Below are 25,133 nucleotides of genomic sequence, written 5' to 3'. Positions count from 1 at the left end.
AGACTGACTGTTCACTTGCTGTCTAATATATCCCACCCCTTGACAGGTGCCATTGTAACGAGATGATCAATGTTATTCACTGACCTGTCAGTGGTTTTAACGTTTTGGCTGATTGGTGTAGGATATTTCTCTGAAATGCTCTGGCATACCTTTAAGTGTTACTCATGGTGTCACAATACAGATAAAAGAGCTTAAGGCCAGATTTTTCACATTCATTTTCAATATTTTTGAAGTTTTGCTTTACCTTTCTTTAACTAATGGACTGCAAAATGTTGAGGCAAAGTGAGCACAAGATATATGCAACCTCGAAGCGTGCTTTCACACAGATACACATGTGTGCTTTGTCTCCAGCGTGCCAGTGTAACGGCCACAGCACCTGTGTGAATGGCAGTGTTTGTGAACAGTGCCGCAACCTCACCACCGGTCCACACTGTCAGACCTGCATGCCTGGTTTCCATGGAGACCCCACCAATGGAGGAGAATGCCAAGGTAAGAGACATAATCCCTGTGTCCCAAACGCCATAATTGATACTACTGCTAACGGTGTGTGTTCGCACCGGGAAACTGACAAAAAAATATATACTTCTAAATACCAAGATGCATACTATCATTTGCTCGATTTTTGAGTCTGCTTTTGGTGGACACTATTGTTCCATAATGCAACATGTTTTTGAAATGAAGGAGCTGGGAAATTTTCAAAAAAGAAAAATGGTGGATGGCGATGCAATCCAAGGCCAAGCAGAAGTTAACCCTCAACGGTGCATACATTTTTCTGCTATAGCCTACATGGCTAACAAGAACAATCTGAAACCGAACTCACTGGAGTAATTAAACAAATCAGCTGTCGTCTACCATTCTCAAAGGAGAACTGTAAAAGAGTAATTTAATAAATCCAAAGAACATTTTATCAACTGTTTCTGTCAGTACATACCTTGTGTCATTTCAATTTCAATTTCAATTCAATGTATTGTCATTAAAAACGATGTGCAGGCACATGTTAAAAATGAAATGAGGGCTGCGGCTTCATCAAACATTGCGAGACAGACACAGACAAACATAGCACACACAGTATAAGATATATACAGATGAAGACCATACGCTAAAGATAAAGTAAAAAAAGAGCACGAGTATAAACATATTTACAGACATTCAGTGGGTAGCCAGGTTCAAGCAGGTAACAGCTTGCGGAAAGAAGCTGTTTTTGAGCCTGGTAGTGCAGGCTCTGAGGCTCCTGTAGCGCCTCCCAGAGCACAGGGGGAGAACAGTCAATGGTTGGAGTGGGTGGGATCTCTGCTGATGCTGAGACCCCTTTGAAGGCAGCGTTTGTGATAAATGTCTTTTATGGCTGGGAGCTGCTGGGCCACCTTGACGACCCGCTGCAGAGCTTTCTAGTCTACTGAGGTGCAGCTGCCGTGCCACACTGAGATGCAGCTGGTCAGGATGCTCTCTATGGTGCAGTGGTAGAAGTTGGTGAGAATTTTGGGGGATAGACGGGCGCTCCTCAGCCTTCTCAGGAAATGCAGGCGCTGTTGGGCCTTTATCACAAGGGCCTGGGTGTTTAATGTCCAGGACAGTTCCTCGCTGATGTGGACTCCAAGGAATTTAAAGCTGGAGACCCACTCCACTTCCACCCCATTGATGTGTATGGGGGAGTGGCTGCAGTTTCTAGTCCTCCTGAAGTCCACAATCAGCTCCTTTGTCTTTTGCACATTGAGAACAAGATTGTTGGTAGTGCACCATGATGTGAGGGGCTGAATCTCATCCCTGTAGGCCGTCTCGTCATTGTTGGTGTATGGCCAATGACTGGTGTCATCTGCAGACTTACCTATTACATTTTAATGGTGAGTTGGCAGGCAGTTGTGGGTAAAGAGGGGGGAAAGGAGGGAGCTCAGAACACAGCCTTGAGGGGCACCTTCCCCTTAGTACATTGGAAACTTTCCTTGGATGTTTCTTAGTTTTTGCTTCCATAGCTTCCAAGCCCGGAAGCTTTCTGGCAGAAAACCCTGAAGGCAAGCCAATTAGAGGCATGCGAGTGCTTTCGTCACCCAGAAGTTCAGCTCTGGCAAAGCAGTCATTGCTGGTTGAAACGAAATGCACCACTACAAACTCCGATGCGTCAGTTTGGGAATGCAGTGGGGAAATGCTGCCCAGACACCATATTTAAAATTCTGGTTTTCTGCAAAATATGACACCAAGATGGGGCTGCGGATGGCAACCTGGGTGTGTTGATATTAGGCCCTTTTCCACCACCCTGGTGCTGGTGCAGGTGCCTAATCTAGAACCGGTACCACGCTTTTTGATTGACAAAAGACTGGTGCTGGTGCCAGAATACTGGCTCCGGCACAGCACTGCAATGTTTGTTTTTTTCAGCACCGCAAAACTGCTGGACCAGAAGTTGGAACTGCTGATGTCAGTGGTTATGGGAGGAGCTACCGCAAGACATTTGCTGCCCCTTAACCCTTGGCGCATGTCTATTGATGTTTAGTTTCGCAGTAAAATGAATTCGCCACCATTTTGAGAAAACATGAGTGAAAGCAGCAGCAGTGAAAAGTCGAGCCAGTGGTCTGTGGAAGAGACGCTTTGTTGGCACTCTGGGCATCCATAGAAATGCCTGTCATGGCAGACGGAAACCAAAACACAACTTCGATGCTATTCCACATTTGTTCATCAGTGCTGAAAAAGGATCTTTTCTGGCTCTTCAGCAGCCTCTGGCATATGTCCAATATCATCATCATATTCTTCAAAAATTGAGTTAGTTCTTCTGTCCTTCTGTGAAGGGCACTCTCATCTTTTACACGTCATCAAAGGACAAAAGTAGTAATACAGAATAGATTTGTGAGCGGTGAGAACAATTTGTCTCTTAATGATTTCATTCAGAGGAAACAAAGCCCTGTCCAGTCCTGACTCCTTCAAGCCCTTCACAGGGGCAGAACTTTACGTTTGGAGTAGACCTCGTATGGGTCACTGATAAGTATGTGTATGTACCTGCCAGATGAGAAGGGTTCATATGTGGTGTTCATGCTACATGTAATTACTACTGTATATCATCAGTAGTACTGTGATGTCTGACAAATACCCAGTAATTCAGTGTTATAACCGCCAAGCGGCGGTACTTTTTACAAATTAACACACATGGCTGGGGACGTCTGGGTGGCGTGTCGGCTTATTCCATTGCCTAACAGCACAGGGATCTTGGGGTTGAATCCCCGTGTTACCTCCGGCTTGATCGCGCATCCCTACGGACGCAGTTGTCCGTGTCTGCGGGTGGGAAGCTGGATGTGGGTATGTGTCCTGGTTTCTGCACTAGTGCCTCCTCTGGTCGGTCGGTGCACCTGTTCGGGGGGGGGGGGGACTGGGGGAAATAGTGTGATCCTTCCACGTGCTACGTCCCCCTGGTGAAACCCCTCACTGTCAGGTGAAAAGAAGCGGCTGGCGACTTCACATGTATGGGAGGAGGCATGTGGTAGTCTGGAGCCCTACCCGGGTCAGCAGAGGGGGTGGAGCAGCGACCAGGACGGCTCGGGAGAGTGAGGTAATTGGCCAAGTACAATTGAGGAGGAAAAAAGGGGGGGAGGGAAGATAACCCCAAAGTGTTAGTTAAAAGCCAAGAAATGTGTATTTAAGTAGGGCAATAACTTGTTTCTTACACCCATTTTATACACTGAATCTGGCAAGTCTTCTGTGCTGTGCTTTCAAAATAAATCCGCCTTGGTTACAGCCAGTTGAACCAAATCACCCTGAATGCATTGAACAGGAAGCAAAGATAATAAGGACTGCACCCTACATACATAATATTTAAAAAAAAAAAACCAAAAAAAAAACAGTAGCTTTTAGATTAAAAAAAAACACTGAGAAACAAAAGCTAAATTTTCGCCAAAGCGAGGACGAAGTGTCTTTCTCATCCTTATTTATCAGAAAATTGATAAATGTTAAATGTATTTTTCCTCCCCTAGCAAGGCGACCGTGGGTATGGGGAGTGTTTGAGGACTATCTCAGGTCCTTTGTTATCAAGTGAATTGGAGAATGACAAACAGAGCTCGCAGTGGAGCTTCCTTGACAAGAGGGGATTAACCCTTCCTGTCATCTCAGACTTGAATAGCATTCCTGAGACATGATGGTGTGTATGGTGTTAGTGTGCACGGTGTTAGTGTGTATGGTGTTAGTGTGCACGGTGTTAGTGTGTATGGTGTTAGTGTGTATGGTGGTAGTGTGTATGGTGTTAGTGTGTATGGTGTTAGTGTGTATGGTGGTAGTGTGTATGGTGGTAGTATGTATGGTGTTAGTGTGTATGGTGGTAGTGTGTATGGTGTTAGTGTGCACGGTGTTAGTGTGTATGGTGTTAGTGTGTATGGTGTTAGTGTGTATGGTGGTAGTGTGTATGGTGTTAGTGTGTATGGTGTTAGTGTGTATGGTGTTAGTGTGCACGGTGTTAGTGTGTATGGTGTTAGTGTGTATGGTGGTAGTGTGTATGGTGTTAGTGTGTATGGTGGTAGTGTGTATGGTGTTAGTGTGTATGGTGGTAGTGTGTATGGTGGTGGTGTGTATGGTGTTAGTGTGTATGGTGGTGGTGTGTATGGTGTTAGTGTGTATGGTGTTAGTGTGTATGGTGGTGGTGTGTATGGTGTTAGTGTGTACAGTGTTAATGTGTATGGTGGTAGTGTGTATGGTGGTAGTGTGTATGGTGGTAGTGTGTATGGTGTTAGTGTGTACTGTGGTAGTGTGTATGGTGTTAGTGTGTATGGTGTTAGTGTGTATGGTGGTAGTGTGTATGGTGTTAGTGTGTATGGTGGTAGTGTGTATGGTGGTGGTGTGTATGGTGTTAGTGTGTATGGTGGTGGTGTGTATGGTGTTAGTGTGTATGGTGGTGGTGTGTATGGTGTTAGTGTGTACAGTGTTAATGTGTATGGTGGTAGTGTGTATGGTGGTAGTGTGTATGGTGGTAGTGTGTATGGTGTTAGTGTGTACTGTGGTAGTGTGTATGGTGTTAGTGTGTATGGTGTTAGTGTGCATGGTGGTAGTGTGTATGGTGTTAGTGTGTACTGTGGTAGTGTGTATGGTGTTAGTGTGTATGGTGGTAGTGTGTATGGTGTTAGTGTGTATGGTGGTAGTGTGTATGGTGTTAGTGTGTACTGTGGTAGTGTGTATGGTGTTAGTGTGTATGGTGTTAGTGTGCATGGTGGTAGTGTGTATGGTGTTAGTGTGTACGGTGGTAGTGTGTATGGTGGTAGTGTGTATGGTGTTAGTGTGTATGGTGTTAGTGTGTATGGTGGTAGTGTGTACGGTGGTAGTGTGTATGGTGGTAGTGTGTATGGTGGTAGTGTGTATGGTGTTAGTGTGTATGGTGGTAGTGTGCATGGTGTTAGTGTGCATGGTGGTAGTGTGTATGGTGTTAGTGTGTATGGTGTTAGTGTGTATGGTGGTAGTGTGTATGGTGTTAGTGTGTATGGTGGTAGTGTGTATGGTGTTAGTGTGTATGGTGTTAGTGTGTATGGTGGTAGTGTGTATGGTGTTAGTGTCTATGGTGCTAGTATGTAAGGTGTTAGTGTGTAAGGTGTTAGTGTGTACAGTGTTAGTGTGTAGGGTGTTAGTGTGTATGGTGGTGGTGTGTATGGTGTTAGTGTGTACTGTGGTAGTGTGTATGGTGTTAGTGTCTATGGTGGTGGTGTGCATGGTGCTAGTGTGTAAGTTGTTAGTGTGTATGGTGGTAGTGTGTACTGTGGTAGTGTGTATAGTGTTAGTGTGTAGGGTGTTAGTGTGTATGGTATTAGGGTAATTGACTCAGGCGGGGATAACCATTAGCAAGATGTTAATAACAAACGTTGGTTCTTTGTGGTCACAGATATGGAGTGTTGATGCTCCTGCCATTACATGTAACGTGAAACCGCACCTACACGGTTGAAGCCAGCACCTGTACAGGGAGGAACATAATGGTTTTCTTAGCTTTCAGGAGCTTAGGACTCAATAACCCAGGATCAGCTAGCTCCAGCATTACTTTGTCCCCCCACCCTGAGGGCTGTTGTGTCTGTCGCTGTTTGGTCTGACTGTCTCAATAACTTCAGGAGAAGGTGCCTGCAGAAAAGTGACGTTAGATTTTTCAGGGAAGGTGCGCAGTGTTCCCCTGGTGGCTCCCGTTACATGGAAGAAGTAATCGGATCAAGGTTAAAGAATGAACAATAGAGTTTTTCGGCCATAGGTGCGTTAGAAATCATCCAGTTTAAATCAAAATGGCTTTAGTGTGTACTCAGAGCGTTCTACTACCAGTGGAGTTTCGCAAGCAAATGACACACACAGACGCACACACTGTGTTAATGCATAATGCTAAGCAAAAACCTTTCTTTTGATCATTTCTGTTCCCCCTCTCTCTGCTCCTCTACTCCTACAGCCTGCAAGTGTAATGGTCATGCCAACGTGTGCCATGTGCTGACCGGCAAGTGCTTCTGTACCACCAAGGGGATCAAAGGTGATCAGTGTCAGCTGTAAGTGCTCTTAAAACACACACACACACTCACACACACACACAAACACTGGCAGTATCGTTCAGTGTTTTTGAAATGTCAGTACGTCCCAAACATCTGACTATAGTTCCGCTTCTTTCAACTTAAAATTGAGATCATCCAGGTGGCGTGGCGGTCTATTCTGTTGCCTACCAACACGGGGCTCGCCAAATCGAATCCTAGTATTACCTCCGTCTTGGCAGGCGTCACTACAGACACAATTGACTGTCTGCGGGTGGGAAGCCGGATGTGGGTATGTGTCCCGGTTGCTGCGCTAGCGCCTTCTCTGGTCGGTCAGGGTGCCTGTTCAGGGGGAGGGGGAACAGGGGGGAATAGCGTGATCCTCCCACGCAGTACGTCCCCCTGGTGAAACTCCTCACTGTCAGGTGAAAAGAAGCGGCTGGTGACTCCACATGCATGGGAGGAGGCATGTGGTAGTCTGCAGCCCTCCCCGGAGCAGCAGAGGGGGTGGAGCAGTGACCGGAATGGGTCGGAAGAGTGGGGTAATTGGCCGGATACAATTGGGGAGAAAAAAAGGGGGGGGGGGGATCCACAAAAAAAAAAAAGAAGAAACAACTTGAAATTGAGATGTGAAAGCTGGATGTTTTTTGTTTTTGGAATCAGCTGAGCATTAGGCTACAGACCATCTCTCTGACCAGAGAACATTTCTTCTACATCTAGCAAAGTTTTCGTGAGCAAAATAGAACCTGAATGTTCGAGCGCCACACCACCAACCTGGCGACTGGAACTACTTATTGGAAGTTATTTCAAACAAACGCGAGGGTCAGGGGCTGCACGCCACCTCGTAAATCACTTGGTATAGAGCTCTGTGGCAATACCGCGGGCTCTGAGGCACATTGTGAAAGAGGAGACATACTTAAGGGAAGGTAGTTATTACCTTGGTCTCATCTGTTAAACACATGAATGGTCTCTTTTAAAGGGTTTGAAATAATAATTGTGTTATTGTGTAAGCGCTTGTGCTATCAGAATGAGAAATTCTTTTATTGCCATGTGCATGCATTACATGCATTAGGAATGTAGTTTAGTGTTGTTGGTACAATTAAGAGTGCAAAAAAATACTGTGTAAAATAGGTGTGACATATATACAAACACACACACACATATATAATACATTTTATTTGTGGGCACCTTTCAGAGCACTCAAGGACACCTTACAGAACACAGTTAAAAAACAAGCAGCACTGTATCAGATAGCTTAACATCGAAACAAAGCAGCAAAGACAATAAAAAGTTAACACAACAGGTAGATGTAAAATCATCATCTGCACAAAACTCAATGAAGCGTGGATCAGACTGAATATGCCAGTTTGAAAAGGTGTGTGTTGAGATGGGATTTGAAGGTTGAAAGAGATTCAATATTGTGAATATCTTGTGGGAGAGAGCTCCATGGGGGGGGGGGGGGCAGAATGACTGAAAGCTCTAGACCCCATGGTAGTCAAGTGGGCCAATGGTGTAGTGATTTGGAGTGCACAAGAGGATCTGAGAGTGCGGGAGCGCGTGTGGTTATGAAGGAGTTCAGAAAGATATGAAGAAGCTAGGTTATTAAGGGCCCTAAATGTGAGAAGCAAGATCTTGAAGCCAATACGGCATTTAACAGGGAGCCAATGGAGTTGCTTAAGAACAGGAGTGATATGATCTGTCGAAGGAGTTCTGGTAATGATACTGGCAGCTGAATTCTCGACCAATTGAAGTTTATGAAGACTTGAGGGGAGGGCCAAAGACGACAGACTTGAAGTAGTCAATACAAGATGTAACCAGGGTGTGAATGAGTATGGCGTTGCTGTTAGGTGTAAGTGACGGGCGAAGACAATCAATATTGCGTAGCTGGAAGTATGCAGACCAAGTAATATTGTTGATGTGAGCTTCAAAAGATAATGTGCTGTCCAAGATGACACCCAAACTCTTAACCTGACATGATAGAGGAACTATAGAAGTGTCAATAGTCATTGAAAAACAACTTTAACCAAAATAGATTTAGTACCTACTAGGAGGACCTCTGTTTTATCACTATTAAGTTTGAGGAAGTGATATGAAAACCAGGATTTAATTTCTAGTAAGCAGTCAAAAGGGAAGTGGGTGGAAAAGTAGAGGTAGGCTTGGTGGATAGATAGAGCTGGGTTTCATCCGTTTAGCAGTGAAATTGATTGCCAAATTTCCTGAAAATGTGGCCAACAGGTAATAGATAAATAATAAATAGGAGGGGTCCCAATACAGAGCCCTGGGGAACATTGGTAGTAACAGGAAATGACTGTGAAATGACTGTGACCAGGCGCTAGTGCAGCGATCAGGACACATACCCACATCCAGCTTCCCACCCGCAGACACGGCCAATTGTGTCTGTAGGGACCCCTGACCAAGCCAGAGGGAACACAGGGATTCGAACTGGCGATCCCTGTGTTGGTGAGCAACAGAATAGACTGCTACACTACCCGGACGCCCACTTAACTTTTTGCATTTTAAAGAATGGTGTTGGTCCGACTCTTCCTGTGAAAAAACTCAGGCCGTGAACCTTGACAGGAACTGACACATTTTACTTCAGGCAGCAGTGGTTGGTCCACCAGAGGGGATGTGCAGAGTCCTCTCCAGTGGACCAACCAGAGAGAGGCTCTGCTTAGTCCAACAAACATAACAGTAACAGACATTTATTTAGCTAGCCAGAATTGATTGGCCCACCAGAGAGGATAATAATAATAATAATAATAAATCAATCTTATATAGCTCTTTTCTATATATATAGCGCTTTTCTATATATATATAGGATAAGGCTGGACTTCCTCTCTGTTGGACCAGCCAGAGAGAAGTAGCAGAGATCGTCGTGAAAGATAGTAATGTAACAGTGAAAGATAGTAATGTAACAGTGAAAGATAGTAATCTAACAGTGGAAGATAGTAATCTAACAGTGAAAGAGAGTAATCTAACAATGGAAGATAGTAATCTGACAGTGAAAGATAGTAATCTAACAATGAAAGATAGTAATCTAACAGTGAATGATATTAATCTGACAGTGAAATATAGTAATCTAACAATGAAAGATAGTAATCTGACAGTGAAAGGTAGTAATCTAACAATGAAAGATAGTAATCTAACAGTGAAAGATATTAATATTAACAGTGAGAGATAGTAATCTAACAGTGAAAGATAGCAACCTGACAGTGAAAGATAGTAATCTAACAGTAGAAGAAGTAAACTAACAGTGAAAGATAGTAATCTAACAATGAAAGGTAGTAATCTAACAGCAAAAGATAGAAGTCTGACAGTGGAAATCTGTGATATTGCCGGTTTAACATGCAAAAACTCAATGTTCATTTGTTTGTGTGTGTTTGCAATAGAAGCACACAATACAGAGAGCAAAATCGGTATTGATATGCCATCTAGATGTAAGATCCTTGTGATAGGGTTAATTCCCCAGATTAAATTATGTATTAGGAGCACAGTAGTTGAAAGTTGAAAGAATGTATCAGTATGGTGTTTGATTTGACCACATTTTAGGCCATTTTTTGGTAGTTTTACTTTAACTGACAGGCGGCACCAGAAAAACCTCACACAGCATGAGTGAAAATTAAGAGATAAAATTGCACTTTAAAAAATAAATGAATAAATGTGCACAAACCTTTAATAGTTTAAAATGTTTTTTGGCGGCAGCACGTGTAGCATCATGCTAACTGCAGGTTTAGTTTTTAAAGCTAAGTGTCATTTTACCAGATATCTTAGGGTGATCAATCTTATCTTAGGTTTCATTATTCTGGGTGTTTGGTCGCTGTGTTCTGCATATAATACAATATAAAATATGTATTATAATGTAATGTCTGACAATATTGTTTGAGGTTTCAGAGCAATTTGTTTTGCTGCCTTGCTAGTTGTTGCTAGTTGGCTTTTTTAGCTTTTGCATTACAGCTAACATCAGAGGCTCTTTTGAATCCACGACACTTCCAGTACAGCCTCCCTGTGGTTAAGTTATTACAAATGGCAGTTTCAGTGTGATTAATTGTGCAGCCCTGGTGTACACAAGTGTGGTTATTCATCCCTTTTGTCAGCTAAAGTGCAGCCGTGTGGTGGCAAATTAGCTCACAGTCAACTGCAGCACAGTTAAGTGCTCGAGAGATTGCCTTTGAGTCGTGTGTTAGTGTGTTGTGTAGGAGTTGTGTGTGTGTCTGTTGTGTAGGAGTTGTGTGTGTGTGTGTGTGTGTGTGTGTTGTGTAGGAGGCAATGGGGGGAAGGAGAACAAGGACACAGCGTTCTGCTATCACAGCCATGGTCTTTAGTTTCCACTGGGTTTTCGAAATCTGGGAGCATAACAAACACACAACACACACACACACACACACACACACACTGTCTCTCTCATGAAACCAAAAGCAAGTTAAGTTCATACTTTAAGTTTTTATTTCTGTCAGTAACATAATTAGCCTGTCCAATGTGATGAACAGACAGTCAGTCCACCCGCTAGAGTAGAACGCACAACCTCGTTCCTGAATTGCACCATAATCTGCTATTGTTGTAATTATTGATGTTATGATATGCCGCTTCCGGTGTGGGAAGATGGTGGTGCAAATTCACATCTGCAGCGGCCTCACCCAGTATCGTACATGCGGTGTCTTTGTCCACGTCTGCGTCTAAGTTTGTCTTCATTTGATGGCTGAGAGAGCTGGCGCTGGATCGGCTGGGAGAGCTTGGTCTGCTGTGTCCTTTGGGCCCAGGGACCACGGCCCTGCCTGGAGCTGCGACCGGGGAGGTAGCACCGAGGGCGGTCTGACAGGACGCGGAAGCGGGGCAGCCTAAGCTAATTGCTAGCTCATGCAGACCGGCAGTTTTGACAGTCATCCTGGCTGGCGTTCGTTTGCCTGGACAGTGATTTTTTTTTCTTAGTTTAGATATATGTGTTAGTTTGGATCTATGGGTTCTTGTAGTTTTTGGATGTGTTGTTGTTGTTGTCTTTGTGTTGCACTGCTGTGGGCTGGAGGAAACGATGTTTCATTTCATTTCATTTGCACTAGTGCATGAAATGAACCAACAAAGTTTCTGATTCTGATAAATATGGGATTTTGTGATGTGAGCAGAATTGTCTAATGTGTGGACCCACTGCAGCATTTGTTAAATGTTTCAACACTTATGCCACAAACACTAAAAGTGAAATTATGGTTGTTTTTTTTTGTTTTTGTTTTTTTTAACATCTCACCTTAACACCAGTCATATGAAAAAATGGCTGTTGTGTAAAAAAAATGAAATTGCGTTATAATAAAAAAAAAAAGACAAGAGTATCAGATACATCTGATCAGCTGCTGGGTCAGGGAACATCTTGTGGCCCAGCAGGTGGTGAAATATTGCTGAAGGCTGAGTCTCTTGTAACCGGCAAACACAAAGACCTCGCCATTTAAATGTTCAAACTCTGATAGGCGTCTTTCTGTAGGAGAGTCAGAAACACCATCAGAAAGGCCTTCAGCTGTACAGCCAGTAGGTGCAGGCATGGTAGCATAGGTGTGCGCTTTCTGCTGCCAAGGACTGGCCATCTCCTTTATTTTAGACAGACTGTCTGTGGGAGCTGTTTGAGATAAAAATGTGGGAGCTTGAGAAGTAAAAGTACAGTCATCAGCATAGATGTTGACTTTTTAATGAAGCTGACTGATGGACCCACTGGATAGTGACCACTCCCAGACACACGGGCACTTACCTAATATTCAGTGTACAGCTATGACATGTGTATATGGATCATCTTAACCAGCGCTGCCATCAGAACTTATCAGTTTAGGATTTCACTTTAGGATTATGATGTCACACAACTTAAGAACTCAGCAGGGCAGGAACTTTTGCTTGCCCTGTTGAGCTTGGTTCAGAACTTCAGATATAGCACGTGAGGGGTTGCACACAGACAGGGTAACCACACTGAGCTCTTAGTGGTTTAGTCCAGGTAGCTGTGTGTCAGTGTGTCAGAATGATGAGCAGAACTGAACGTCACTAAAACTCATGAAACTTCCTGCAGTAACAGTCCTCTCCTCTTCCTCACCAGCTTAGAACTCCACGAGGTGCCAGCAGCAGAAGCTAATGTGTTGGTAGTTGGCACAAACAAGTTGTGATAAGAAACGTTCAATCTATCAGTCTGTCAGCGCTCCTCATCTTCTCCCCGTCTCCCTTTCTCCTTGTTGCAGATGTGACTCAGAAAACCGTTACCTTGGCAACCCGCTCAGAGGAACCTGTTACTGTGAGTAACTCTACTAATAACTACTTACTGGAGACACTGCTCTCTCTGTCTCTCTCTCTCTCTCTCTCTCTCTCTTTCTCTCTCTGTGTATCTCTATCTCTGTCTGTCTGTCTCTCTCTCTCACCTCTTTCTCTCTCTCTGTCTCTCTCCCTGTCTCTCGCGCTCTCTGTCTGTCTGTCTGTCTGTCTGTCTCTCTCTGTGTCTCACTCTCTCTCTCTCTCTCTCTCTCTCTCTCTCTTGTCTCCTCTTTTTCTCTGTCTGTCTGTCTCTCTCTGTCTTTCTCATCTTCTGTCTTTGTCTGTCTCTCTGGCTGTCTCGCTCTCTCTTTCTCTCATTGTCTCTCTGTCACTCTCGCTTCCTCATTCTTTCTCTGTCTCTCTCTCTCCTGTCCACGCTCTCTCTGTGTGTGTGTCTCTCTGTCTGTCTCTCTCTCAACCCCCCCCCCCCATCTCTCACTGGTTGTGGGTCAGGTAATGTGGCACCTTGGCTGTATGCAGTAGAGGAAAGGTAACTTCTACATCAGCTAGAAGGAATCTTTATTTTCCAGTACAGTCTTTGTCAGAGAACCACACTCCATCAATTCAAACACCCCCCCCCCACCGCCTTCTGCACACCCTCCTGGGCAAACGACTCAATTAGACTGATTGGAGAAGTAGTAATATACATCCTCCCCAGTTGTCTCACCCTCCATAAGCTTCTCCTCCTCCTCCTCCACACTTCCCATCGGTACAGATGGAGCATATTAGCACTTCTACACCAGGGACATTTGTGTGGTGACAGAATGACTTGTTGTGGAAATGTCAAGTGCATCAGAGGGAGTGAGTTATGGGGCTAATCAAGGAGACAGGTGTTAAAAGCCTGCACTTGTGTGCTCACCCCGTTACTCACTGATTTCTCTGAGAAGCTGACCTGCCTGTTGGTTTGGCCAGCACAGGAAGTGTTCAGGCAACTGAGCAACTCCATTTACGAGAAGAAAATGGACGCCACATTTTCAGATGTAGGTATCCAGATGTGGTGGTGCAGTGGTTAGCATGGTCGCCTCACAGCAAGAAGGTCCTGGGTTCGAGCCCTGGGGTAGTCCAACCTTGGGGGTCATCTGGGGTTGTCCTCTGTGTGGAGTTTGCATGTTCTCCCCGTGTCTGCGTGGGTTTGCTCCGGGCACTCCAGTTTCCTCCCACAGTCCAAAGACATGTAGGTCAGGTGAATCAGCCGTACTACATTGTCCCTGTGTGTGTGTGTGTGTGTGTGTGTGTGTGTATGGGCCCTGTGATGGCCTGGTGGTCTGTCCAGGGTCTCTCCCCGCCTGCTGCCCAATGACTGCTGGGATAGGCTCCAGCATCCCCACGACCCTGAGAGCAGGATAAGTGGTTTGGATAATGGATGGATGGATGGATGGATGGATGAATGAATAGATGGATGGATGGATGGATGGATGGTATCCAGATGTTAAAGGGGTTTCAGTCGTCCACTGCTGTGTTTCAGCACATTTTATGGCCTCATGCATTTGTGACATTTGGGTGACAGCGTCCACTTCTCTGCTTCCAGCAGCTGCTGAAGTGCTGTGAGCCCTGTAGTTAAAGACATGTTAAGGACCACTTTTTTTTGTTTTTGTTTTTTTGCTACGGTTTGTTCTTTTCAAATATTTAGCCTGGCTCCCAGTTAAGACAGTTTCTCTTGGTTTTCTCATTTTTAATTATATATATTATGAGTTGTGGGTCTGCTCTTGAAATGACACCTGCATTGTCATTGAAATCAGTGTGGTATTGGACATCGGCTTCCATGTCCTCTAAGTAATAGTAGTAAGTACTAATATCTGGAGAAGACACATACTGTACACACACACACACACACACATTGATTCATTAAAACAATGAAAATGTTGGCGTCCAGGTAGCGTAGTGGTCCATTCCGTTACCTACCAACACGGGGATCGCCAGTTCGAATCCCCGTGTTACCTCCAGCTTGGTCGGGCGTCCCTACAAACACAATTGGCCGTGTCTGTGGGTGGGAAGCCGGATGTGGGTATGTGTCCTGGTCGCTACACTAGCGCCTCCTCTGGTTGGTCGGGGCACCTGTTCATGGCGGGAAGGGGGGAGTGGGGGGAATAGCGTGATCCTCCCACGCGCTACGTCCCCCTGCTGGTGAAACTTCTCACTGTCAGGTGAAAAGAAGCAGCTGGCGACTCCACATGTATGGGAGGAGACATGTGGTAGTCTGCAGCCCTCCCCGGATCAGCAGAGGGGGTGGAGCAGCGACCGGGATGACTTGGAAGAGTGGGGTAATTGGCCAAGTACAAATGGGGGGAAAAAAATCCAAGAAAAAAAGAAAATGTGATCATCCATGACTTCATTTCCTGGCTTTCAGTGGGATGTCTAATGTTTCCTGTTCCTCCTGAACAGACAACCTGCTGATCGATTATCAGTTCACCTTCAGTCTCATCCAGGAAGATGACCACCACTATACCGCCATCAACTTCATGGCCTCACCTGAACAGGTACAGGACCATTTCTACTCATTCAGCCAGGGCAGAGATACTGTCAGATATACATATATTTGGATAAAACAGATCTTTTTAGCTCTCTATCAGATGTGGTCAGTACATGTGGTGCTGCATAGTGGTGAGGCTGTTGTGTTGACTCACCATGCAGGTCATGTCATGGTGGTTTTTCTTTTCTTCTTCTCCGTAGGCCAATAAGAACCTGGACATGTCCATCAATGCGTCCAACAACTTTAACCTGAACGTCACCTGGTCCGTGGGATCAACAGGTACTGACATCTGACGTGACAGTTTATTTGTCCTCAGGGTGTTGGTCTGTGCACACCAGCGAGGCAGAGCTTGGGGCAGACACTCAGCTCAGGTCCTGTCATCATGCTTTCCCCTCTGCCCAGTGTGTATGACTTGGTTAACGGTACATCTGAACATGTTTACTGCCTGGCCAAGTGAGGGGGTCTTTGTAAATGAGGGACTTGTCTCACCCTATGTTAATGGCTCGTCAGCTTGTCGTCTAGTCATGTACTGTGTTCAGGACTCAGGAAGGTTTGTGAAGATACCTTTACTGCTCAGCCCAAGCTTGTTGAGTGAGTGGTCTCAGAAAGCACAACCCAGAGGGCTTTATATTACATATTACACATTGTCCATTTACACCGAACACACGATGGGCGGCACGGTGGCGCAGTGGTTGGCACGGTTGCCTCACAGCAAGAAGGTCCTGGGTTCGAGTCCCGGGGTAGGCAAACCTTGGGGGTCGTCCCGGGTCGTCCCTAGGTGTGTGTGTGGGGGTGTGTGTGTGTGTGTGTGTGTGTGTGTGTGTGCCCTGTGTGATGGCCTAGTGGCCTGTCCAAGGTGTCTCCCCACCTGCCGTCCAATGACTGCTGGGATAGGCTGCAGCATCCCTGCGACCCTGAGGATAAGGATAAGCGGTTCAGATAATGGATGGATGGACACGATTTCTCGTGGATAGGTTTGTATTGGAAAAATAGAAAGTTACCCACTCAGAACTGGGCTGGTGTTGGATGTGCTCAGCTTCTACCCAAATAATGTCTTTAACAGTTTTTGATGAGTGAAAAGTCAGAAGTCATTTTGGAAAAATCTAGAACATCAGACTCTTGGATGTCCCGCTACCTTTGCAACAGAAAGTACACATGATCTTTGTCAGTCCTCTACTTTTAATTCGTCCGGTTACACCCACCGACCCGCGGAGCTACGTGTGCGGTAGCGGCCCCTTGGTGCCGGCCAGTAAGGAGCAGCAGTAGATGGTAACCGCTGCACTGGAGCAGGGGGACATAAGTGCCTTGGCCGAGGAGAACTGAGTGGGCGTCGAGCGGGAATGAGTTATTTACCACTGCCTCCACACCGCAACACTAGGACTGGAACACTGTTGTAAAGGACTGAGTACTTCTGTTGGTTATTTCTGTGTAGTACACACATTGACTGTTGTGTACATCTCCTTTTACTTTCACATTTTCTCATTTGGTGAACAGACACACATACACATATTAGGGACACTCCTAAATACTCCCAAGAGTTGTCTGCAGTTTACTCTTTTTTTATTTTATTTTTTTTTATTTTAGGATCCCCCCTTTTTCTCCCCCCCCTTTTTCTCCCCAGTTGCATTTGGCCAATTACCCCACTCTTCTGAGCCATCCCGGTCTCTAACTCCACCCCCTCCGCTGATCCGGGGAGGGCTGCAGACTACCACATGCCTCCTCCCGTACATGTGGAGTCACCAGCCGCTTCGTTTCACCTGACAGTGAGGAGTTTCACCAGGGGGATGGAGCGTGTGGGAGGATCACACTATTCCCCCTAGTTCCCCCTCCCCCTGACCAGGTGCCCCGACCGACCAGAGGAGGCGCTAGTGCAGCGACCAGGACACATACCCACATCCAGCTTCTCACCTGCAGACATGGCCAATTGTGTCTGTAGGGACGCCCGACCAAGCCGGAGGTAACGCGGGGATTCGAACCGGTGATTGCCGTGTTGGTAGGCAACGGAATAGACCGCTACGCTACCCAGACACCCCTGCAGTTCAGTTCTTAATGTAATGTGAAAATGAGGATGTGTTTTGAGTTGACATAAGTCTTCAGTTGGCAGTTTTATTTCCTCGTGGGATCACTCGGCTGAGATTCTGGATGTTTGCAGTGGAGCGAAATGACATTTTGATCAAAAGGGAGAGTTTCACTGCATTTGGGTCTGGTCCTCTGGGTTCTGGTCCTCTGGGTTTCGGTCCTCTGGTTTCTGGTCCTCTGGGTTCTGGTCCTCTGGGTTTCGGTCCTCTGGGTTCTGGTCCTCTGGGTTTCGGTCCTCTGGGTTTCGGTCCTCTGGGTTCTGGTCCTCTGGGTTTCGGCCCTCTGGGTTTCGGTCCTCTGGGTTCTGGTCCTCTGGGTTCTGGTCGTCATCATAATGCCGGCTGTCAGACACAGCAGATAACAGTCCTCTGTTAGTCCGTATGTGCTGCGTTGCGGTCGATATTGGTAGTCTCCGGAGGAAAGGCGCTCAAGGACATTGCAGTTTTCCGACGCCGCCGTTCTTCCCATCCTCTCAAAGGTCATGCCGAGACGCTCCTCCGTCCCCAAAACGTTGACATTTCCCCACAAATGAAACAGGTTTACCCCCTGCACGCCTCCACACCGCCTCAGCCTCTCCCAGCACCGTCATTAATATTTGAAGTCGGGGCCCTTCTCCCGCGGGGAGATATTGTATCTCAGAAGAAACGGACCCCTTCACAGTCGCCGAGAGCACGAGTGTCTTTGGGTGGGTGGGTGCGATTTCAATTAAGATAAACACTCTCACGTAGCCACACTAAAGCTGTCATTTCAGCTCTTTTGTTTCAGAGACGTGGCGAGGAATGTTGATGTTAGGGCCGCTCGCTGAGAGAAGAAGAAGGAATTGCATTTCCACAATTACAAGGGCACAAGTCTTTTCTTTGTAGTTGTGAAAGGGCCTCGTTTTTTTTCCTGTCCTCACAGGACGTTACTGAGAACCGTGTCTGGAAACATCTCCATCTGCACAGCGGATACTTCACTGTTGGTTATAGATGCATAAAAACACAGCACAACAATATCATTTCTTCTTCTTTTTAAAAAAAAAAAAATGTACCCCCTTTTTCTCCCCAACTGTACCTGGCCAATTACCCCACTCTTCCGAGCCGTCCCAGTCGCTGCTCCACCCCCTCTGCCGATCCGGGGAGGGCTGCAGACTACCATATGCCTCCTCCCGTACATGTGGAGTCACCAGCTGCTTCTTTTCACCTGACAGTGAGGCGTTTCACCAGGGGGGGGTTAGTGCAGCGACCAGGACACATACCCAGATCCCACATCTGGCTTCCCACACACAGACACAGCCAATTGTGTCTGTAGGGGTGCCTGACCAAGCCGGAGGTAGCACGGGGATTCGAACCGGCAATCCCCGTGTTGGTAGGCAATGGAATAGACCACTTTGCTACCCAGACGTCATGTTATTTCTTCTTGATTCTTCTCAGCAACTGTTTATGCGCGTCCATCTTTACTGATTATAATGTCGTCTGACTGATGTAACCTAAGCTTCTAACTGGGGTGTGAACTTGAGCCAGAATTTAAAAAAAAACCCACTAAAGGTGCAATGCACAAATTTTATGCTGAAGCATGATGTGACCCGAATAATATCAGCAGGAGTTGCTGAATGGTGGTTATTTAACAAAGTAAGCAACTCACATCCTGCAGACACCCAAGATTTGCAGTATTTCACACCCAGGGGCCAGGCAGGTCCAGTGTTTATGTCTGTGTTTGAAGGTCTGTGCTGCCCTCACTGAAGACTTTACTTGCATGTAGTCCTCATGCACAGATTGTGACAAATTGATACCTACTGAAGGCGTTGCGGGACAGAGGATTTTGGCACTCTGTTGTCTGAAGTTGAATCACTTTATTAGCGAAGTACATGTTGGGGGGGGGGGTTCACAGGATGTCCACAACAAACACATTTTGTATGGGGGAGTGAATTTAAAGAAAGGAAAAAAGAGCATTGATTTTTTTCATACTTTCTGAGTCAATGAAAGCAGTGCAGGATGGCACGGTGGCGCAGTGGTTAGTGCGCTCGCCTCACAACAAGAAGGTCCTGGGTTCGAACCCCGGTTTGTCCGAACTTGGGAGTCGTCCTGGGTCATCCTCTGTGTGGAGTCTGCATGGGTTTCCTCCGGGTGCTCCGGTTTCATCCCACAGTCCAAAGACATGTAGGTCAGGTGAATCGGCCGTACTAAATTGTGCCTAGGTGTGAATGTGTGTGTGTGTGTGTGTCGGCCCTGTGATGAACTGGTGGACTGTCCAGGGTGTCTCCCCGCCTGCCGCCCAGTGACTGCTGGGATAGACTTCAGCATCCCCGTGACCCCAGTTGGGGTAAGCGACTGCTTGGATGATGGATGGATGGATGGATGGATATGTAAGTGAGCAGCCAGTTCTCCGGTGCTCGGGGACCAGCTCCAGATCTGGGGCCAGTGTGGTGGTTCAGGGCGTTAAGGCGGGAGTATGTCCCTGAAATGCATGTCCCGATGTTAACATGGGGAGAACATGCAAACGCTACACTGCAGAAGGTTTAGCCAGCATGCCGCCCTCTATTTAAATTTTCTTGTCTTGCATGCCTGAGGGAAGGACCAAGCCGCATGTGTAGATGATTTGTTTTATTCGCTCCTCTGAACAGTAGAGGTCAGAATTCAGTAAATTAAACATTTTAACATTACATATTATTTTTCCAAGTATAGGAAGCATCTAGTAGTATCAATAAACAAAGACTTTGATAAAGTTCATCAATTCAGGCTTTGCTCTTTTTATGCAGTGTTGCACAACCAAAGACACAGTCTTACCTAGCTGCAGGTCTCTAGTGAGTGAGGTACATGTTATGACAATATCAGCTGGTAGTGGTGATCAAATTGGTGATGACAGTTGAAATGATTGATGTGATTGCATAAAAAAGAGAAAAGAAAAATATTTTTTTCATCTGGAAAGTGTGATTCACACAAGGAAACTGGAACATTTTAAGAAGTGCATGGCGACTCCATGTCTCAAATGACTCAATTCTTGGATTAAGTCAACTTGACTTAATTGACTTGGACTTGGACTAGATTCATAATTGTGTCTCACTCTAGTCTCACATTTATGCACCTGCAGTATCTAGACAAATTCTCTTACAGCTGAACGGCAAGGGGCTGAATGTGAATTTATTACCTCCACAGCTGGAACCATTTCTGGAGAGGAAGTGCCAATTGTGTCCAAAACCAATATCAAGGAGTACAGAGAGACCTTCTCTTGTGAGAAGTTCACCTTCAGAAGCAACCCCAACATCACCTTTTATGTCTACGTCAGCAACTTCTCATGGCCTATCAAGATCCAGGTAAGGAAGCTAGGATCTGGAACCAAACCATATCCGGCAGAGTTTAGAACATGCATTTTCTCAGCTTGTGCTCTCTATTCTGTGTTGTGCCTGCTTTTTGAAATTGTAAATTGACTAAATGTTTGTAAAATCAACATGTTCCCATTCTGATGGAATGGGAACATGAATGGGAGCCTGAGGTCCCTCCGCTATGTAGACTAGAATCTAATAAGAGTTCGGAAGTCAGGAACACTTAAATTTGTCATTCACCTCATGTATTTGCGCACATGAAATTAAATGAAATGCCATTTCCCCCAGCCCACAGCAGTGCAACACAAAGACAAAAACATATCCAAAAACGACAAGAACTACAAGAACACACACATTTAAACTAACACATATATCCAAACTAAACAAAAAAATCATCATCCAAGGGAAACAAACACCAGCCAGGATGACTGTCAGAACTGCCAGTCTGCATGGGCTAGCAGTAAGCCTAGCCCACCCCACTTCTACGTCCTGTCAGACCGCCCTTGGTGTTTCCTCCTCGGGCGCAGCTCCAGGCAGGGCCGTGGTCCCTGTGGCAACTGGTCAAAGCAGACAAAGCTCTCCCGGCCGATCCAGCACCAGCTGTCCCACCCAGACAGCCTCGACACACCTCCCCGCACTCCACATGACAACATCAAAAACACCACAGTCAACATCAGGTGAGGCTGCCCCCAGACTGCCCTCGGGGTTATCGGAACTGCCGGTCTGCATGGACTAGCAGTTAGCTTAGCCTGTTCCGCTTCCATGTTCTGTCAGACAGCCCTCAGTGTTACCTCCTTGGGCGCAGCTCCGGGCAAGGCCATGGTCCCTGGGCCCACAGTGCAGCAGAACAAGCTCTCCCAGTTGATCCAGCGCCAGCTCTCCCAGCCATCAAATGTAGACAAAACTTAGATGCAGACGTGGATAAAGACACCGCATTGACAGTACTGGGTGAGGTCGCCACAAATGTGAATTCGCGCTGCCATCTTCCCACACCGGTACTGGGCGAGGCCACTGTGAACGTGAATTTGCGCCACCATCTTCCCACACCGGAAGTTGAAAGGTCGGTCCTTTAGTTGACTGGTTAACGTAGTCGCCTGTGGTGCGGGAGACCCGGGTTTACATCCCAGCTGCGGTGGTTCCCGGCTGCCCCCAAAATTCACTACATTGGAGTCAGAAGTGGGATGGTGAGATCGTGAGGCCATCGGAAGTGCATGAGCCCAGAGGCGTGAGGGAGCTGATATGCTGAAGTGCGGGGGGAAGTGTAACGACCACGGATGACTAGAGTTGCTAGCCCTTTGGTAACGGGTCGGACCCTTTAGTCTATTGGTTAGCACAGTCGCCTGTGGTGCAGGAGACCTGTATTTGCGTCTCGGCTGCCCCCTGAATTCGCTACATTGGTTGATGATAAGAGTTGAGAGCCAAAAGAAACTTTGTAGGTGTTTGAATGTGCAAAGTTTTAAGAGAGTTAAGAGTTATTAGAGCACACAGTTCATTTTATTATAATTACACGTGTTTTTAGCTTGCAAGAGCTGATTGAGATTGTTGGGGTGAATGGGGCATACAGTACATCACCTTGAAAAATGCATAATGAGCCTCTGAAGTAGCAGGCACTATCAGGTATTAGGATTTTTTTTTTCTTAAATAATGTTGAAACATTTTGACAAAATATTCATGGCTTGGTCTTACCAGCCAGAAAATTGAAACACGCCTCTGCAACATAGTTAATGGTGACTGCCATAAAAAGACCAGTTTCTGAGTGATGTGCAATGACTTATGTGATAGCAGGGAAAAGATTGAAGTTTTGGGGCACAGGGAAAGCACAGGGCATCACTCTGTCTTGGAGACGGATGTAAAGCGCTTCAGAGGGGACGCACTGTTCAGCTAGGACATCGATGCGTTATTCTCATCTCGTCCTACCCTCAGACATCTAGACAAGTTGACTGATAGTAAGACTGTTACGGGGGTATACTCCTCCTGCAGGTGGCAGGAGAAAAATATTTCAAGTCTTTGCACCTGAGAATTGCTATTGAAAAACCCCGTCATAAGTTTTAGAATTAGGATAGAAGCTGATTAAATTCGTGAACGGTCACTTACTGCCAAAATGTGAAACTGATCAAATGTCACGCAACTTGTGGTGGCTATAAATCTGACCTAAAATGGCCTAAAAGATTTATATTCATAAGGTGTTCAGAGCATGTTTTGGTATGTAGTTCTATATGGAGTCCTTTCCATTCCCCAACCTTGAAAAGAGAGCAATGGCTTTATCAAATCAGTATTGGAAATCAGAATCAGAAACACGTTATTTGTCATTTCATTTCTTGCACTTGCGCACATGAAATTAAATGAAACATAATTTCCCCCAGCCCACAGCAGTGCAGCACAAAGACAAAAACGCATATCCAAACTACAAGAACACATATATCCAAACTAACACATATATCAGAAAGAAAAAAAAACCCTGTCCAGGAGAATGAACACCAGCCAGGATGACGGTCAGAAATTCCGGTATGCATGGGCTAGCAGTTAGCTTAGCCTGCCCTGCTTCCATGTCCTGTCAGACTGCCCTCGATGTTTCCTCTTCGGGCGCAGCTCTGGTCAGGGCTGTGGTCCTTGGGCCCACGGGACATAGCAGACCTCAGTCGATCCAGTGCCAGCTTTCCCAGCCAGACACTTTCGACACTCCTCCCCGCACTCCACACGATGACGCTAAAAAAACAGTCAAGGCCAGGCAAGGCCACCGCCAGACTGCCCTCGGTGTTATTGGAACTGTCGGTCTGCATGAGCTAGCAGTTAGCTTATCCTGCTCTGCTTCCGCATCCTGTCAGACTGTCCTCGGTGTTACCTCTTTGGGCACAGCTCCAGGCAGGGCCGTGGTGCCTGGGCCCACAGGATGCGACACACCAAGCTCTCCCAGCCGATCCAACGCCAGCTCTCCCAGCAATCAAGCGCAGACAAACGTAGATGCAGATGTGTACAAAGACAAGGAGTGGACGGCACTGGGTGAAGCTGCTGCAAATGTGATTTCGCGCCACCATCTTCCCACACCAGAAGCGGATGTTTTATCATTATTTACGTTAAATATTTGAATATTTGGACAGTCTGGACAATTTTGGAGCCATTTGTTTCAGATTCCATTAGACAATCCCATGACTTCTTTGCATGATTCAGATTTTCCTCTTTGGTTCTCAACTTCCTTTCAGTCTTGTTAGAACTCTCATGCCAGTGTTGGACCATCATAAGAAATAGTAAAGGTTTTGTATTACATTGGGTTGTTAGTGAATTTAATCATTAATGGGGATGTGGTTTTTGTTCATCTAGAAGGAAATGTGTAGATAACAAATAACAGGGATCAGTTGTCATTTCAAAGTGTTTACTGAGCCAGTTAGAGCCTTTGTGTCTAGAAGTTTAACAGCATCTTTTCTCAGACCTGCCAAATCATATAGAAAATGCTCTGAGCAGTCTGTGTTTGACATTCATTATCAACAAGGAGTCTGCAATACTGAGGACCTCAGAAATTGAAATTTGTCCCCAAACCACTTGTCCTTTTAATGTGTCCTTGCTGATTTAAAAATCGTCTTTCAAGGATTCCTTTGTACAATAAATATAATAAAACTGGGAGTGGTGGCCTAGATACTGTGAGGATTAGCATCAGTTATTCTTCCTGATACAGTTAAGCCCTTGAGGAGCATCTCTCAGCAGCACCCGGAGGTAAACAACATATCAATAGGAGTTAGTTAATCAAAAGTTAATGTCACATGTCACATGTCACATGATCAATAAAGACAGCATCACAGCAGAACATGCACCGGACATTCCAAAAAGAAGTTAACCAAGCTAGACAAGACATCCAACCAAAGACTCTGCTGTTAGGTGACCTTATAATAAGAGGTGTCAAAAGCAAAGTTTCGAAAACTGTTTGTCGACACAACGCTACGGTTAGTGACATGGTCCAAACACTCAGTGAGTTTACATGCACAGTTAAGTGGAGCTACGGTTACAGCTCGATAAGGCCGTGTAATTTGACTGCTGTCTTTGTCCCAGTATGCAAGAAGCGGGGAAGAATCGATTTATTGACAGAAGTATGTCCGACCCCGGGACAGTAGATGGCGATATGCCCCCTTTCAGCTGGGTGGTATTGGATGAAAGACCACCGTAGGAACTATGGATCATGCAAAGAACGCCTAGGCCAGTTCGGGACCGATTGAAGCATATACATGCCAGAGTAAATCAATCCCTAACTGCATTATCAAGATGTGTTAGTCCGACTTCGAGAAATTCCACTTAGTATGATTTCAGTCGGACTGACGTGTTTACATGTATTTTCAAAGTCCAATTTTAGTCGGACTAACACAATAAATCGACTTTTTCTAACATCATGTAAACATAGTCATTGACACAAGTGTTATTTTACCATCTGGGCACAGACACAGTTATTGTGCATGTTGGAACAAATGACACTCATCCTGGAATGACACATCTCTCAGAGCTGTTAGAAAGGGACTTCATACACCTGATGGACATTTTATAATAAGTCCCAGCTCAGATATTTGTGTCA

At 45.8% G+C, this 25,133-nt stretch overlaps 1 protein-coding gene across 1 annotated transcript in view; it reads left to right on the top strand.

Moving 5' to 3' along the window:
- atrnl1b (attractin-like 1b) overlaps positions 1-25,133 on the top strand; it is a 169,809-nt gene that overhangs the window by 56,125 nt on the left and 88,551 nt on the right. The window contains exons 19-24 of the mRNA XM_056296653.1: positions 352-489; positions 6,383-6,476; positions 12,659-12,711; positions 15,111-15,205; positions 15,399-15,477; positions 20,412-20,569. Of these exons, the coding sequence (XP_056152628.1) occupies positions 352-489; positions 6,383-6,476; positions 12,659-12,711; positions 15,111-15,205; positions 15,399-15,477; positions 20,412-20,569 (617 nt within the window). The remainder of the gene's footprint in view (positions 1-351; positions 490-6,382; positions 6,477-12,658; positions 12,712-15,110; positions 15,206-15,398; positions 15,478-20,411; positions 20,570-25,133) is intronic.

Source organism: Lampris incognitus, chromosome 17, assembly GCF_029633865.1.
Source record: "Lampris incognitus isolate fLamInc1 chromosome 17, fLamInc1.hap2, whole genome shotgun sequence".
NCBI lineage: Eukaryota > Metazoa > Chordata > Actinopteri > Lampriformes > Lampridae > Lampris > Lampris incognitus.
The sequence above is the reverse complement of the archived record's forward strand: the minus strand, read 5'-3'. Positions and strand labels throughout refer to the sequence as shown.